General features: G+C 32.6%; 1 protein-coding gene across 1 annotated transcript in view; it reads right to left on the bottom strand.

Moving 5' to 3' along the window:
* Nucleotides 1-18,195, bottom strand: part of SEMA3A (semaphorin 3A) — a 525,999-nt gene that overhangs the window by 39,389 nt on the left and 468,415 nt on the right. Inside the window, exons 10-14 of the mRNA XM_008054520.2 lie at nucleotides 9,106-9,248; nucleotides 6,017-6,131; nucleotides 5,854-5,923; nucleotides 3,799-3,943; nucleotides 1,734-1,953 (exon numbers count right to left, since the gene is read on the bottom strand). Of these exons, the coding sequence (XP_008052711.1) occupies nucleotides 1,734-1,953; nucleotides 3,799-3,943; nucleotides 5,854-5,923; nucleotides 6,017-6,131; nucleotides 9,106-9,248 (693 nt within the window). The remainder of the gene's footprint in view (nucleotides 1-1,733; nucleotides 1,954-3,798; nucleotides 3,944-5,853; nucleotides 5,924-6,016; nucleotides 6,132-9,105; nucleotides 9,249-18,195) is intronic.

Genomic DNA, 18,195 nt, shown 5'->3' on the forward strand with positions numbered 1-18,195 from the left:
TCATGATTGGGTTTTTTTGGTCAAACACCAAATACCTGGAAGCAAGCTTTGTTGCTTTGACAGTGAGTGAGTAAGGGACTTTACAAGTTTAAATCAGAGGTGAAGAAAAAGGCAAGTGTGACATTAGTGGACAAACTTAATTACTCTCCAAACAGATTCAATTATAATTTGACATTAAATTATAAACTAATATTTATTGAAGGGAAATCCTATTATCTTATATTTTCTAAAGATATTTATAACCAGAAGTTGATACTCACAATTCATTGACTTTCATGGAACCTTGAGTCTCCTTGGAATTCTTTTATTTGATAGTGAAATTTACTACCCATAAAATTAGACATTAATATATTGCTCAGAACCTGACACTGGTACACCCAATAACATGTTTTTCACAAATTTATGATAAAATTTTCAGTTTTTAAAGTAATTACTACAGAGTTGCCATTCTCCTGTAGTTAGAGAAAATTTTTCTGTTTCTCACCAAGGGAAAATAAATGTTATTATACAAGGTTTCAGTGGAGCACTCTGTTTCACATTGATTTATGACAGTTAACAATGTTAATGGAGACTAGGAATTTATTACCTTGGAATCTGACCCTAAGTAGCAAGCTTCACATTTGTAACTGGTACTTTCAAAAATAGTGTTACTATTAAAAAGAGCAGGAGAAAAATAAAATAATATGTCATAATAACAATGGAATTCATTTGGAAAATATACCTGAAAACATTTGTTTCTAATTACGAAATTCATAAAAATATATTGTTAATTTTCCACACAAATGTATCTGAGGATTCCTTGGAGTTTCATGATCTTTTTCATGAAGCTTTTATTCTTTTATTTCTTCTTATTGTATGGCAGATAGACTAAACTAATTCTTTTGCTAAAATTTATTTGCTAGATTTTCAACCTATGCAATTTTAAAGTTCAGATAAATTTGCATTGATATAATTAGTACTATTATTGAATAACCTAGGAATTTCAGACATGTTTTGTGCATTATATCTTTGTTCTAAAAAGCCACTGGCCAGAGAAGAATTATGATGCAATTATTAACATTGTTCAGCTAATCATTAGCTTTACCTGATTACATTTATCAACTTATCACTAAAAAGAAAATTTATTTTAAATTAATATGTCTCAACTTGTCTAAAAAGATAACACATTTGTAATGATAGAATATTCGTGGTCTTTAGTCATTTAGTAGATGTGAACTCTACTGTGAAAGTGACTATACAAACTGCCTTTGGCTCTTAGTATACAGTTGACCCTCAGACAACACGGGTCTGAACTGTGAATACATGGATTTTCTTCCACCTCTGCCACCTGAGACAGCAATATCAACTCTTCTCCTTCCTCCTCCTCCTCAGCCTACTCAACATGAAGACGTTAAGGTTGTTCCAGTTCCACTTAATGAATAGTAAATATATTTCCTCTTTCTTATGATTTTCTTAATAACATTTTCTTTTTTCTGGCTTATTTTATTACAGAATATTAATACTGTGTAGTATACATATATAATACATGGGTTAATCAACTGTTTATGTTACAGGTAAAGCTTCTCCTCAACAGTAGGCTATTAATAGTTAGGTTTGGGGGGGAGTTAAAAATTCTACTTGAATTTTCTGTTGCATGAGAAGTTTGTACTCCTACCCCCAGAGATGTTTAAGGGTCAGTTGTACTTAACACAGTGTTCTGGAAGAAAATTTAAAGCTGAAGTTTAAATATTTACCTGTTCCAATAAACATGACATCATACTGGCCATCTTCTGCATCCACTCGGTCTACTACAATTTGTGTAAACTGATAATTTACGTCTGTTTTAATCATTATTGGGCGATTATTAATAGGAAATACTGGATTATACATGGCTGGATGACTTCTTGCAAAGGTTATAACATCATCAGGAAGGTCCTTTGTAGAGTCAAACCCACCAAATGTTTTACTGGGACACTATAAAGATAAAGAAAGGAATATCTTCTGATTAAAAGTGAATGAATAAAATTATAAATTATATAATAACACATGATCTCAATGGTTTAGGAACAGAAACCTGTGGTTATTTTTTAAAGTTAGGCAACTGATAAGCTAAAATATAATAATAAGTTATTATTAGTTATTCTCTACTTAAATTAGTAGATGAAATTACAGCATATATTTCCTAAATGTATTTTAATTCTCAAGGGTATTTGGTTACATCACTATTTCTTATCAAAAGTTGCAAATGCATCTAGTGAATTTAGTGTTTAGAAGTTTGGTACCTTTATCTGTGACATTAATATGAGAGCTATTTATGCAAGAGTTGAAGTATTGGCCTGGTGCAGTCGCTCAGCCTGTGATCCCAGCACTTTGGGAGGCTGAGGTGAGAGGATTGCTGGAGCCTGGGGATTTGAGACCATCCTGGGTAACTTGGTTAGACCTCGTCCCAATAATAAATCACAAAAATGAGGTGGGTGTGGTGGCATGAGTATGTAGTTCCAGTTACTTGGAAGACTGAGATGGAAGGATTGCCTAAACCCAGCAGGTTGAGACTGCAGTGGCTGTGAGCCTGCCACTGTACTCAAGTCTGGGTGACAGAGTGAGACTCCAACTCAAAAAAAATAGTTGAAGTATTGACACCGTTAACAGAATATGCTACAACTAGATGCAATTAGTCACTGGATTAGAGAAGTTCTGAATAATTTTATTAGATAAATTTAATTTTTTACTATTACATCATGCTAAAATATAAATGCTTCTTGCAAATTAAAAAAACAATATAAGCTATTTTTTAATGCTTTGCTTCTAACAAAACCCTGAGAAAGTAACTTCAATGACATTCATAAATGCTAAAATCTCAGAGATAAGGAAGGTATTATTCAAAGTGTCTAGCAATCTGCATTGCACAAAAACTGACCAATTGAATTGAACATCATGACAAGCAGAAGAGATAATGGCTTTTTACAAACCAGAAAGTATACATTGGTGTGCATTGGCATAATGTCACCACTTAATATGAACACTCTGTATAAAGCAATAAAACAAAATGAGAAAAATAATATTTTACTGTCTCTTTTCACTGTATTTAGTTATGTAATACAAGCTTTCATAGTAGTACAATATTTCTAATCTCTAACTTGTAACCTTATACTAATAATTTCTGCCATTTTAATGCAAGAGCTTGGGAGCTAAAATGTAATTAAGAGAGGTTTCCTAATTTTACAAGAAGCTTAGAATGATAAATCAATAGTCTTTTAGCTTGAAAAAAATTAATCATTAATGAGAAATGAAATAAGTCTGTTTTGAAATGGGAGAAGTAAATAAACATACATATATACTATACATGTGTACATATGTGCATGTACATAATAATAATATAATTATACAACAGTTGATAGATTTAAGGTTGTATTTCTTATTTTTTAAGTGAAGTATAAAATTATTTAATGTCATAGAAATATCAAATATCTATATAAAAACATGGAAAACAATAATATATATTTTCATGGCATTTAAAATTATTTTTGTACTTGTCTACTAACACGTTAAAATAGTTTGCAAAAATTTAGAAATGTGTAATTGAGAATTAAAGATTTAACAACTTTAGATTTTTCTCTTACACTGAATTTAAACACTGATATCTGTAAAGAATATGATTTTAAATGTGGAGTGCCATGAAATCACTGAAAATTATTGTCTTGCTTTCATTTATCATTTTGAAATCTTTGTTCTATATTACTGTATTCAATATCTGCTTGCAGCTTTTTTACCTTTGGCAAAAATATACTCATTTCATATTTTAAACACCAAGTCACTTACAGTTCCTGGCCGTGGATAGGGGACTCTTCCTTGATAAGGCACCCACTGATAGTTGGGACCATCCCTGTGAGCATATGGACCAAGGAACACTCTTCTCACGTCACTCATGCTATACATACACACGGCTGATCCCTTGAAGATGTTACTAAAAATGGAAGCGAGAATAAAATAGATGTTCACCTTTATACAGTGGCAAGAAAAATGTTGATACTGAGTTCTTAAATTTCAGACATTAATTATCAAAACTTGAAATGAAATTCTTAGCAATACTATTGAGGATCTTGTTTTAGTTATATGTATGGTTGTTTGCTTTTAGATTCAGGGGGTACACATGTGTATTCATAATATGGACATATTGTGTAGTGGTGGTGATTGGGTCTCAGGTGGCCCACTCCTCAGATAGGTAGTGTCTGGACTCGAATACCCCTCTCCTTCCTCCCTTATTGGTACCTTTTAACAATATGCAAAAAAAAAATATGATTTCTCAAAAATAGAAAGCATGAATGGTAATGGCTTTAGTGCTCATAGAATTGATACCTTCATACCAAACATAGGGTACTAAACTTCGATAGGAAAAACACACACATACATATATGATCTTCTAAACATGAATATTTAATTTCAATATCATGTGGAAATAAAAATATAAATTTCAGTTAAGTCTCGAGCATCATTACTGAAACCAGGAAACTTTTAAACAAGCAATGACGTTTAAGAACTCGTTTTGTAAACTGAAATTAGTGCAAAAAATAGATGATTGTGCCACATTATATTTTTTTAAATGTCCAAACCACGGAAAGTATTTGATAGAGTAACAATTTGATTTTTGTGAATAGATTTAAAACAATCTCTTTCTTATACAAAAAATAATTTTAAGTTAGCAGTTATTTTTGTCCTATTAAAGTGGAGCTTTAGCAATTATACTATCATTTTGCTAAACAAAAATCATGTAAATGTAAATGAAATGAACTAGAAATTTGCCACTGAGCTGACACAATTTTTTATATAAATATGGCTTCAAAATATATTTATACAAAGATATTAAACAGGTGTGCACATTTAAAATACGAAATACTTATCTTTTAACTCATATCTCCCCATAGAAAATCATCTAAAATCAGAGCAAATGAAAAACATGTGTTCCTAAGTGTTTACTATTAGAAACCGTTGCATATGGATAGTGCTTGGTAGACCACAAGCTTCATGAGGAATAAGACCATGCTTTGCTCTTCTGCACATCAACTATATATCATATAGCTCTTGACAAATAATAAACCTCAGTAAATACTTATTATAGTTAACAACATTTTTATAGTAGAGCAAAGAGCAATCAACTCATATTTGATCCCTCAGTTTGTAATGTTTATGTTATATATTCTTTTCTCTTTGCTATATACTGCTTATCATCAATTAAATTAGCCATCATTGAAAGTTGATGAATATGATTTGCAGGTACTCTGATTCATTGACATACAAATATCCATCCCACTAAAGTAGAGAGGTGAAATTATTTTAACTCTAAGCTAGTGATTCTCATCACAAGGTGTGAGATCCCTTTGCCTTAAACCTGTAAAGTTCTACTTTAGTTCCAGAGAAAAATGTATCAAATATTCCATATATGGAATAGACAGTAATATGAAGGACCAGTGGTTGCTTTAGCATTTCTAGATGTTTCTCCCCAGAATTCACATCAGTCATCCATTGTATATGCAACAAATTTTAAATTAAGTTTTTTATTCTTAGATCATCCCTATAATCTATTGTCAAAACTAGACTTACATTTTATCATATTTTATATATTAATCAAATGTTTAAAGCTAAAGCTATACATAGGTAATGACACAAATTTTTTAACTGTTTCATTATAACTATAATGATAGTTTTTTTAGCTAATTGATTTTTAAAGATAAACTACTACTTAAATCATAACGTATACCAGACACTCAAGAATGCACAACAGCTCAAAAGTGAAAGCAACGCTGGTCTTTCAAAAATAAATTTTTATAAATTATGGAATATGAAGTTTCTATGATAAGGTAGTAAAAAGTTATTTACCTGGAAGTTGTAAACACTCCATATACAATTGGATTTTTAGGATCTTTAGAATTCATTAGGAATACATCCTCTGTTTAAAAATAAAATTGGGGAAAGTTGCATTTTTCATGGTTATGGCAAAGTCTGAACAAATATTCTCTATACAAAAACACCAGCCACTTACGCAGTTCATCAAAATGAGTGTCAATGCCATTTGGGCCTGGCACTGAGCAAATCAGACGAGCTTTGAGGAATGTCGTCCATTTATTCACTAGACTTCTGTGACCTCCAAAGTCATTCTGAAAGAAGAGAACCCCAGTGTTAGGCACTGTGAATGCAAATGATATTTTCAAATATTTCTCTTTTCTTCTTATCTTAAGACAGATACAAAATACTATTTTTCAAAAGTTCCATTATCATTTCAAATGAGCAGATATTGGAAATTATCACTTATTAAATTGTTAAACAAATCATTTACTCAGACTTTATTCGAGGGGCTACTCACAGAGACACTTGGGGAGGAAAAGGAATGGGGAAAGGAGGAGGATGAGGAAAGGGAGAAGGAGGAAGGAGGAAAAGAAAAAAAGAGAGAAAGAAAAAAGGAGGGGAGGGTGAAGGGGGAAAAGAGGAAAATAAGAGCTCAGAAAGGATGGAGATAAGTGTTGCTTAAAAAGTCACTTCATGTCCAACAACAGATGAATGGAAAAAGAAAATGTGGTGTATTTACACAGTGGCCTACAATTCAGCTTTGAAAAGAAGGAAATTAATTATGTAGAAACAATAAGCTTTTCTTCTTTGATATATTGCACAGCATGGTAAATATAGTAAATAATAAAGTATTGCCCATTTCAAAATCATGGTAAGAAGATATATTTTAAATATTCTTACTACAAAAAAAGTATTTGAGGTGATGAATATGTTAATTAGCTTAATATAATTAGTTCACATTATATTCATAAATCATAACTTCACTTTGACTCCCCCCAGAAAAACATAATTTGTCGATGCACAATAAAAATTAAAGATCAAAGAAAGAAGGAAATTTTGTCATTTGAGACAACATGAGCTTGGGGCATATTATAGTAAGTTAAATAAGGTAGTCACAGAAAGACAAATACTACATGACCGTGCTCATATGTGGAATCTAACAAATCTGAACACATAAATGCAGAGAGTAGAATGGTGGTTACCAGGAGCTGGAAAGGAGGATTTGGGAGATGATGGACAAAAATAGAAAATTTCAGTTAGATAGGAGAAATAAGTTCAAGAGACGTACTACACAACATAATGACTATAATTATAACAATGGATTGTATTCTTGAAAATTGTGAAAATAGATTTTAAGTATTCTCATTACAATGAATGGGAAGTATGTGAGATAATGCATATGCTACTTAGCCTGATTTCATAGTGTATACATACTTCAAAACATCATATTGTACACAATAAATATATACAATTATTTGTCAATTAAAATGAATAAAAACTTAGAAAATCACTTCACTTTCTATTCCATTCTGCAATAAACAGTTATTACTTATGTATTTGTTTTGTTTTGGTATAAATCTTTCCTACCTCCTATATATTGCTTAAGATCTTATGCACATAGGCTGGTCCCCAGCCAGTGCTTAGTACAGAGTAGGCACTCGAATATTTATCAAATTGATGATAAATGCATGCCTTTGAACTAAAATTGAAAATACATCTTAAATAAAAGCATGTTAGCTTCAAATGCTTTGTATTACATTTGAATTGAAGCAATTTATACTTTATAAGTAGGATGCTAAGAAAATATTTGAATAAGCCGGGCTCGGTGGTTTAGCCTGTAATCCCACGCCTTTGGGAGGCTGAGGTGAGTGGATTGCCTGAGCCCGCGGGTTCGAGACCCGCCTGGGCAGGCGAGACCTCATCTCTACCATAAATCAAAAAATGAGCCAGGCGTGGTTGCGTGCGCCTGTAGTTCCAGCTACATGGAAGGCTGAGGCGGAAAGATCGCGGAAGTTCAGCAGATTGAGGCTGCGGTGGCCGGCAATGGCCGGCAGTGTCGCCAGTTTGGGCAACAGTGAGACTCCAACTCAAAAAAAAAAAAAAAAAAAAAAAAAAAAATTGAATAAACCTTAATGAAGGAAACACACCAGCGAAAACATTTTGAAACCTCTCACTGCATTTAAAATGAGTTCTAGCCTAAATGTAGCAATAAGTTCTATTATGATGGTATGCATTTACTAGAAATTTATAGTATTTTAAAATAATATATATATAAATATTGAGGAAACATGTTCTTTCAAAAAAGAACTGATTTATATTTCGTTTCTATAATTGTATATACTATAGATATATTTTTCAAATCTTGAAGGTAGTACTTTTAAATATGATCTGCCTTTTGTGGGAGAAAAATCTCCATGTTTACATATTGTTTATACATTTACAGATATTTAAAACTTTAAATTCTTTCATAATTTACTATACTAGAGATAAATAATAGATAATAACTGGGAAAAGGGGCCACACATTAAAAAAAACCCAGACTTTTGAAATTTCAGGATGCTGAAAGAATTCCATTTTAAGGCAATCATTGGATCTGGCTTCGTGGTTTTCTTTATTTGAAGGGTGCTTTAATATATACTAACAGTTGACTTTATTCACATTGCATTTATCCTGCACTATGCACTGTAGAAGGGAACAAATATTACTACGGGATCTTTACTTTGATGATACCTAATGAATCCATAAGTATTATTCAGCAATTTTTATTTTATATATCTAACATTAGAGTGCAGTATTACATCTGACATTATACAAGGCAGTAAGTGAAATTACCTGAGACAGATAAAGTTCACAGTACAAAACTGTGTGTATGTGTACATAGGATGCCATAATCAGTTTGTATAAATGAATCTTACTGTTTTTCTCTCTTAAATTAATACTTCATATATTCCACAACAAATATTCATTCAAAATTTACAAGGAGTAGGAAACTGTGCTAAGTCTGAAAGTACAAAAATGTATATTCTCCCAGGAAAAATGAAAATACTCTTCAATGTAATTGTGAGATAATGCCAGTTACCACAATCTGTACCTGGATATTTAACTACGAAGGGTTATTCATAACAAACTATAATATTCAATCATGTTTACCATTTAAATATTTGCTGTAATTAGTCAAATTTCCAGCCATGTTTTTCATGGTATATGCTCATAGGTAGAAAATTTTTTAAAGTGAAACTGTGATTGGACAGTGACATTCTTTTCAAATTTTTTTCTTTACCTCACCTTGCATATCTGACCTATTCTAGCGTGAGTAGCTTTTCCAGAGTGTTCTCCATCTATTGCATTTTCACGGAAGAAAAAATATACTTTGTCATCTTCAGGATTGTCACTCTCTGGGATGAGATGGGCACTAATGAACCGTGGATCTGAGAGACAAATTATATAGCATATATATTAATTCACAGTTTAATAAATAATACCATTCGTTATAGTTCATTTTTGCTTTCTCTTAACTCTTATTTGATATATTTTAAATAAATTAATCTTTCATTAGTTCACTTTTTCCAGTACATGTGAACTGTTCTTTATACTGTATAAGGTATCTTACAATTATCTTATCTCTCCAGAAAAATTCATTCATTTTGTTCAGAAGTCAGGTGAAGAAATCCTCAGTGTGATCATATATTGCATATACATGACTGGATATTAAAATATTTGAAAATTGTAAGTACTATCAAATATTACTTACTGTTGGCACCATTGTTATTATTCCTGTCAGGCAAAAAATAATTTAAATCAAATTGCTAATTGGTCTATTTCAGTTTTCAGCAAAGACTGGATGAGAAGGGAAAAGCAAGATTAAAACAAAATAATACATCCTCTTCTGTTATACCCCATCCCAGAAAAGGGCAATATCATTCTACTAGATACTCAGGCAATAAAAACCTAGTCAAACTGGAGCTCTCTCTTTCTTTCCTACCCCCAATCCTATCGATCTGCATATTCCTAAATCATGATTTCTTACCACATCCTTCATCACTACCATCTCTCAGGAAACCACTGCCAAATTGAATTATTAAAACAGATTCCTAACTAGTCCCCTTCTTTCTACCTTACTAACCTTTGTCTTCACATAAAAACCAGAATGAGCCTCTGACCCATCAATACCTCTCCAAACCCTCCAAATCTTTCTAACTTGCTCACAATAACCAGAAGCCATTGGTGACCTTGTCCCTGCTATCTCTCATACCTTTTCTCCTACCTTCTCTTCCTTCCCAAACTTACTTCTAGCCAGAAATGCCAGTCTCCTTCCTGGTTCTCAAATCTGCCAAGCAGTCTCAGTTCTGCCTCAGAGTTTTCCACCCTGTGTGACTCTCTGCCCTCATTTATTTTCAAAGCTGGTTTTCTTTTCCTCAGATCTTCCTTCAAACATTGCATTACCTGAGCAATCTAGACTGACTAGCCTATCTAAACCACTGAAAACCTTGCTCTTGCTCATTCCCTACTTTTGTTCATGCAACATTTTTCTTCCAAACACTATTTAATACGTGTTATGATACATCTATGCATCTATGTATCTATCTATCTACCTATCATCTATCTATCAAAATATTCATCTGTTGAATCTTCATTTGCTTTCTGTCTGTCTCCCTCACTGCCCCAATGGAATAGAACTTCTATGAGAACAAGGACTCTGGAAGAATGGACTTCTTAACATGTTGATTCTTCCTATCCATGAGCATGGAATATTCTTTCCATTTGTTTGTGTCTTCTGAGATTTCTTTGAACAGTGTTTTGTAATTTTCATTGAAAAGGTCTTTTACTTCTCTGGTTAGGAAGATGCCAAGGTATTTTCATTTTTTCTTTTGTGGCTATTGCAAATGATATTGTGCTTTTTATTTGGTTCTCTGCCTGTTAGTTGTTGGTGTATAAGAATGCATTTATTTTGTGCCTCGAGACTTTGTCAAAGTCCTTTATCAGTGCAAGGAAGTTTTTGAGAGATTTTCTAGAATTTTTGAGGTATAGGATCATAGCATCAGCAAAGAGGGATAATTTCTTTTCCTATTTGCATAACCCTGATTTCCTTATCTTGTATGAATGCACTAGCTAAGACTAGACAACCAACACTATACTGAACAGGAGGGGTGAGAGTGGGCAGCCTTGTCTTGTTCTTGTTTTCATGTTGCTATGGGTTTATCGTAGATGGTGCTTACTATTTTGAGGTATGTTTCTTCTATGTCTAGATATTCAAGGATTTTTATCAAAAAGGGATGCTAGATATCCTACCAAAGGCATTCAACAGATTCAACACATTACCCATTTAAATGACCATCATCATTCTTCTCAGACCTGGAAATAATACAGAAATTTATATGGAAACATAAACAATTTTGAATAGCAAAAACAATGCTCAACAAAAGAAATAAAATAGGAAATATGACACTTAGAGACGTTAAACTTTATTATAAAGCTACAATAGTCAACACAGCCCAGTATTGGTACAAGAACAGACACCTAGACCACAGAACAGGATAGAGATCCAGAAGAAAAACCTAAAATTTCTCAACCAACTCATCTTCAACAAAGCCTCCACCAACAACCACTGGGGAGGAGGAGAACCTATCAGTAAGTGGTGCTAGGAAAATGACCACATGTAGAAGATTGAAACAGGACTCAAACCTATCACTATACACAAAAATTAACTCTAATTGGATAAAAAACCTAAACATAAAACTTCAAACTCTAAGAATCTTAGAAAATGCAGGAGACACCATTGTAGGAATCAGAATAGGCAACCAATTCCTGATCAAAACTCCAGATGTCCAACCCACAAAAGCTAGATAGATAAGTGGGACCTCATTAAACTGAAAAGCTTCTGCAATGCAAAATAAACCACCAAGAGAATGGAAAGACAGTTCACAGAATGGGAAAAATATTTGCCAACTGTATATCTGACAAAAGTCTAACATCTAGAATCTACTAGGAGTTCAAATGCACCAAAAGGAAAAAAACAAACAGCCCCATTAAAAATGGGCAAAAGACATTAATAGACACTTCTCTAAAGAAGATATACAGGCAGCCAACAGACACATGAAAAAGTGCTCAGCTTCACAAATCATCGGAGAAATGCAAATCAAAAGCACATTAAGATACCACCTAATCCCAGTAAGAATGGCCATCACCAATAAAGCAAAAAACAAAATAGATGCCAGAGAGGATGCAGAGAAAAGGGAACGCTTCTACACTGCTGGTGAGAATGCAAACTAGTTCAGTCTCTATGGAAAACGCTGTGGTGATTTCTAAAAGAACTAGAAATTGACCCTTCCATAGGACCCATACTAGGAATATACCCAGAGGAACTTAAATCATTCTACCAAAAATATACCTACACACGCATGTTTATTGGAACACCATTCCCAATAACAAAAGTATAAAACCAATCATGTTGCCCTTTGAAACTAGATTGGATTTTTAAAATGTGGCAAAACGTACCATGGAATATTATGCAGCCAAAAAAAGGACAAACTTATGGACTTCACAGTAACTTGGATGGATTTAGAGTATATAATACTCAGTGATCTATCACAGAAACAAAGAACTGAGTACCACATGTTCTCACTCAGAAGCAGACTCTGAACAATTACCATAATACTATAGGAAAGGGGTTGGTTGTAGCCAGAAACAGGCAAGGGAGGGAGATGGAGGGATACATAACATCAATAAGCGTATACCTGATATCAAACCAGGTAAAGTGGGGACCAAAGGGAGGCCCAAACTTTACCTTTACCTTGACCACTTATGTATCTAATCCTGAATTTTACCACATCTTTAAAATAAAAAAATACAAACAAATAAATAAATAAATGGGAAAAAAGGAACAAGGACTTGGCATGTTTTGTTTAATGCTATGAAGTAAGAGTTTAAGACATGATGGGCAACCAATGAATATATGTGCAAGGAAGAAAGACAAAAAAAGAGAGGACCGGGCAAAGAGACTGCCTATGTTATGCAGAATGCATGTCAGCCATATTTAGCCCTTCACTTCAAAAAATACTTTTGTAAATTCTTGGATTGATATGATAGTGTGTCATACCAACCACATAAAAACATGCAAGAGCTCTCATGTCCTTAACATGTAATGTGCTAAGAATCTGAGTGTACCTCACTGAAAGCACTTAGGATATTGCAGACAGTTAAATTCTTACAGTAATCCCCCTTTATCCCACGCTGTGTTACATTATTGAGGTAACAATGAAATACACACATACAGGTCAGTCCCAACCTTAATAGGCCAGGAAACAGATCAGAACCCTGAAACTAGCTTTATTCATATATAATCCAAGTTATTCAGTCTTGATCTTTACACCTGTGAATAATCATCATTATCATGTATCCTGTGCTTGTAACATTCTTTAACATTTGCTCTGGGACCATGCATTCAGTGTATTTCATGGTGCTACATTTTACTATCCTTTTCAGGCATATTATACAGACTCGGAAAGTAATGTAAAACAAATAAAATATTACCTATTCATATCTAAATTTCAATGTCTCAATGAACGATGTAAAAGAATAATAATTTTAAAGTAGAATTGCTTACCATCAGATTTTTTAAAAGTTACATAAAATAATACATTAACCTGAATAACTGTAAAGCTTTCTTTTTTTTTTTCCAAAAATTTCTGCTTGTTCATATGCACACATATTCTTGCATATACATACTTAACCCATGAGGAATAGTGAGCAGAATAATTAATATGACATATTGGGAATTACTGTCACAAATAAAAAATTACTAACATGTTGATAAAGTTAGGATCCTAGAAATATGCATGTGTGTGCACATATGTAATGCAAACCTATATACGAAATGACTCAGTTCAGTCACTTGTTAACTTTTGTGATGTTTGGGAAGACGCTTACCTATTTGAGCTCAGATACCTAATTTTCAAATTAAGTTTATTTTAAATTGAGCTACTTCAAACTGGATTCTATCTACCTTGTCTGACATAAATAGCTTATATAAAAAGAAATATTTTAAGCTTAAGGCAAGTGAAATATTTTTGCAAAATGTTAACAAATTGTATTATATTATTATCATTATTAAGACACTGAGAAAAAGCCTTCATAGCATGCTAAGTTTGGAATCTCATAATTCAATTATGGAATTAAAATGAAAGCACAAACAAAATCTGCTATGAACAGTGTAACAAATTTAAAACTTAAATTGGTTACAGTCATGTAGTGCTTTTTAATTTAAAAATAACAAATATTTATGTATCATCAAAACTAATAGACTGAGCCTATGGGTTTGAGACCAGCCTGGGCAACTTGGCGAGACCTCATCTCTACAAGAAATCAAAAAATGTAACTAGGTGTGGTAGCACATGCTAATAGTTCCCATTACTTGAAAGTCTGAGGCGGAAGGATTGCCTGATCCCAGTACGTCGACGCTGGGGTGGCTGTGAGCATGCCACTGCACTCCAGCCTGGACGACGGAATGAGACTCCAAATAAAAGAAAAAACCAAAAACAAAAAAACCTAATAGGAATTGCTAATATGTTTGAAGGTAAACACTGCTTTATAAACAGAATTGTAGGCTCACAACAGACACACTGGATTCTCAAACTTGAGCTTTATATCAATTCAGTCCTTGAAGGACACATTCAAATATTATCATAGAGTGAACAGACCATTGCTAGTTTACCCAGATAGTATTAGTTTCAATGGAGAACCCAGAAATTGGAAAACAAATGGTTAAACTTCATTTGTAATCGATATAGCAAAATGAAAACTCCAAATATGGGGGAAATAAATACATAAATATGAGAATATGATAAATGTGGCAACAAATAAATAAAAATAGATTGATTATTCAAAATTGGTGTAGGGCAGAATAAAGGGGAAAGAAGCTCTTTCTGAATTGATATGGAAATCATTACAGCATACACGAAGTGAAAAGGGCTAGGTGCAGCATAATGGGTTTGGAAAGTATGTATGTATATATAATGAAAACAATTATAGGATTCTGTTGTCTTGTATATGCAAAAAAGTGTACTTTAATTGTAACTCCAGACTCTAATATGATTGCCAGAGGGGCTAGAATAAGGTGGCCAGTGGAACACGATAGGATGCGGGTAGAAACAAGAAAAATTATACATTCTTCTGCTTTAATACTGAAACAATGGAGACATTAGTCTACTATTACCTCCCAAACTAGTGTAGTTGTTCATACAAACACTTGAATAATTTCAAGAGTTTCAAGTAATTAAATTCAATTACCTTTCATTAGATCACAAATATGTGCAAGATACAATGTAGAAAACAGAATGAATAATATATATTCCTTTTTCTTAGAAAGCAATAATTTAGCAAAAGAAATGTTAGAAACACAAAAATGATAACAAAGGAAACAATATTTTACATATGTAGATTCTTATGTTCTCTTAACTTGGTGTTTGCGCATGAGAAGATATTATCAAACATCAAGCTTCCCTCTCTAAAATATGCGAGGGTAATTATTGTCTTACAAATGTGGACTCTGGTGAGGAACAGCTCAAGCAAATTATCAAGTACATTCATTGGTAAAAGAGTCTTTGATCCTAGTCTTTTCATTAACATCTGATACAATAGACACGGAAATGTTTGCCAGTAAATTTACAGTTTGACCTAGTCTCAGGTACAGCTAAAAAATAAAATTATACATAGAAAATGAAAACAAAATTTATTAACATAGAAAAAATCAGAGAAAGACACTGTCAATTTTATGCAACCTGTTTTCAAGAAATTTAGGTATATTTTAGTCTGGGAAAAGCATTAATTTCCATTTCCAAGTAAAATAGTCCTTGATTTTAGTTGATCTCTTCCAAAAATTTAAAAAGAGCAAGTGTTATAATATTTCACATTTTTAAAATCTTTTTGGTCAAAATCTCTGTTCATTATATATTTTCTAGTTATTCAATCACACAAATTCTGTTTTCCCTTTCTTTTTGTATGTTGTCTTCTTATTTCTCTCTCCTATTTGCTCAGTTTGTTAAATCTCCTCACTGATGGATCTTCTCATTATCCAATCCAAACATTCTCATCAGTCTTTCCAATTTTCTTCTCTATTATGCTAGAATTTGTTGGCAGTATGAATCTCCATTCTACTTGTCTTATAAAACCCCAGAATCATTTTTCTTTGTCCACCAACCTAAGCAAAGGTGAGGAAAACCATATAATAATAGTACATAGATCTACTATCAATTCAAAATATTTTTCCTAAACAAGAACCCCAGTATTGCTAAAGAATTATTTTTGTTGCTTCTAGGCTTACTATTGGTTTATTATTATATCTGTTTAAAAACATACTGATTTTTCTCAAATCAACAAAGTACCTTCTCTTACTTTAAAGATGACCGTGTTATTTGCTGTACTGATCAGACCAAGCAAGACCATTTAATAACAACTTCCTTCTTTTTCTACCTTCACTTCAAACTTTTTTTCTTTCCTCCTTTCTAGGTCTAATGCCTCTCCCTTTGTGCTCTCAACCCAACATTCTACAGACTATTCAAATGACTTTCTTTATTCTTCATGCACTCATTCACTATTTATATTTTCATTTTCCAAATATGTACTAAGAATCTCCTCTGTGCTCTGAATTGTGGAAGATTAGGGGATATTGAGGCAAAAATGTTTTCTACGTACATGGTGGTTAATGTCTGCAGTGGAATTCTGACAATTAAACAGACCAATTATTAAGCACAAAAGTAATAAAAATAACAATTTAGAAAGACTGTAATGTGAAATAGTGCATCAAAGGAATCTAGTTGAAAAAAAAATCAGTGTAAGTCTTACTCAGAAGATATGATAGTTACTTCAAGATCTGAAGAATAGCCAGAAGTGTCTCAGGTAGAAGAAACACCTATGAAACAACAGAGAAAGTTGTACACACAGAAACTAGTCAATGAAGAGAGAGGTGGCCAGCAATGGTGACAGAAAATAGGGAGAGACCAGAATATGAAGAAAACCATAGTCAGGAGTGAATTCATTCTACTGACTCCAAGGAGAACCACTGAAGTGTTATAAACCTAATAAGACATTATCAGTTTTCTATTTTAGGAGGGTCACTCTGGCTGATTTAAAGAAAAAAACACATTTCGTAAGGAAAGAATGTAGTCAGGAAGAGAGCAATATGGTGGCTGTCATGGAAATACAAATGAGAAATAACAGAGACCTGGATTTGTATGGGGCAATGAGTAAAGAGAAAAGAAATACTTGCAGGGATAATTTGAAAATATGTATTGAATGTAAGAAGTAGTGAGAAAAAACATACAAAATAAAGAAATTTCCGATTTCAACATAGGGAGCACTTGAGCAAAGGTGGACTTACAAGTAGGGAAGGAAGATGAGCTGTGTTTAGTGCAACTTTAGAGTGAGAGGCTAGTGAAGTCACACAGGTCATTAATAATAGAGCTTAAAAAGAAATGTGTAGTAGAACTGAAGTTAATTGAAATTGAGCCAATGGAGTGATTAGGATGGTTTAAAGTAAAAAGAAAAAAGAGGAGACCCTAGGATGATAAGTAAAGTGAGGGAAAGTACAGAATTCTAACAAGTGTGGACTTGCAGAGAGATAGAGAAGGCAGTATTTCTTTCTTGAATTTTCAATATTTCCCTTTTCAAGTGTCCTTATACTGAAAAGGAAAAAACAAAACAACCAAAAAAAAAAAAAAAAAAAGAATTAAAAACAAACAACCAAAAGCTTCCACTAGCACTCTATTCCATAGAATCTTCTTGTGAGTTCTTGCATTCATTAAACCATAGGACTTCTTGGACGAGTACTCATACACCCTGCTCTATTTACCACTTGTTCTTCAATTCTTTACTATCTAGCTTTTTTGTATCTTTCAGTACTATTTTACTGGTAATCAGTAGGAACTATCAAACCTTAAAATAAATTTTGATACTCATTCTTCTTTGGTTGTCTTCAGCCATTGGCACAATAAAATATTCTTCTATTTCTAAAACTATTATTTTTATTTTCTGTCTTCTTATAGCTTTTGTCATCCTGACATAGAATTGCCAGCTCTCTGACATATAACATATAATAAAATAACCTCATTATTTTGTTTATAATTACTTTTCCTTTTCTTTAAATCTCTAAATACACTTTCTAAATTTTTCTTTGGGTACCTTGTATTTCCTCCCACTCCCATAAATGAAGTAATTTCCTAATGTTTCTTTCAGTATTTCAATATTTTAAATTTTATTTTAAACATTACTTTTATTTGTTTATTTTTAAAAATTTGATAGCTTTAGGGGGTATAAATAGTTTTTGGTTACATGGTTGTACAATATCAATATCCTTTTTAAAAAATACTTATTTCTCTTTGA

The sequence above is a fragment of the Carlito syrichta genome, unplaced genomic scaffold, assembly GCF_000164805.1.
Source record: "Carlito syrichta isolate Samal-C Ts95f unplaced genomic scaffold, Tarsius_syrichta-2.0.1 Scaffold295875, whole genome shotgun sequence".
Classification (NCBI taxonomy): domain Eukaryota; kingdom Metazoa; phylum Chordata; class Mammalia; order Primates; family Tarsiidae; genus Carlito; species Carlito syrichta.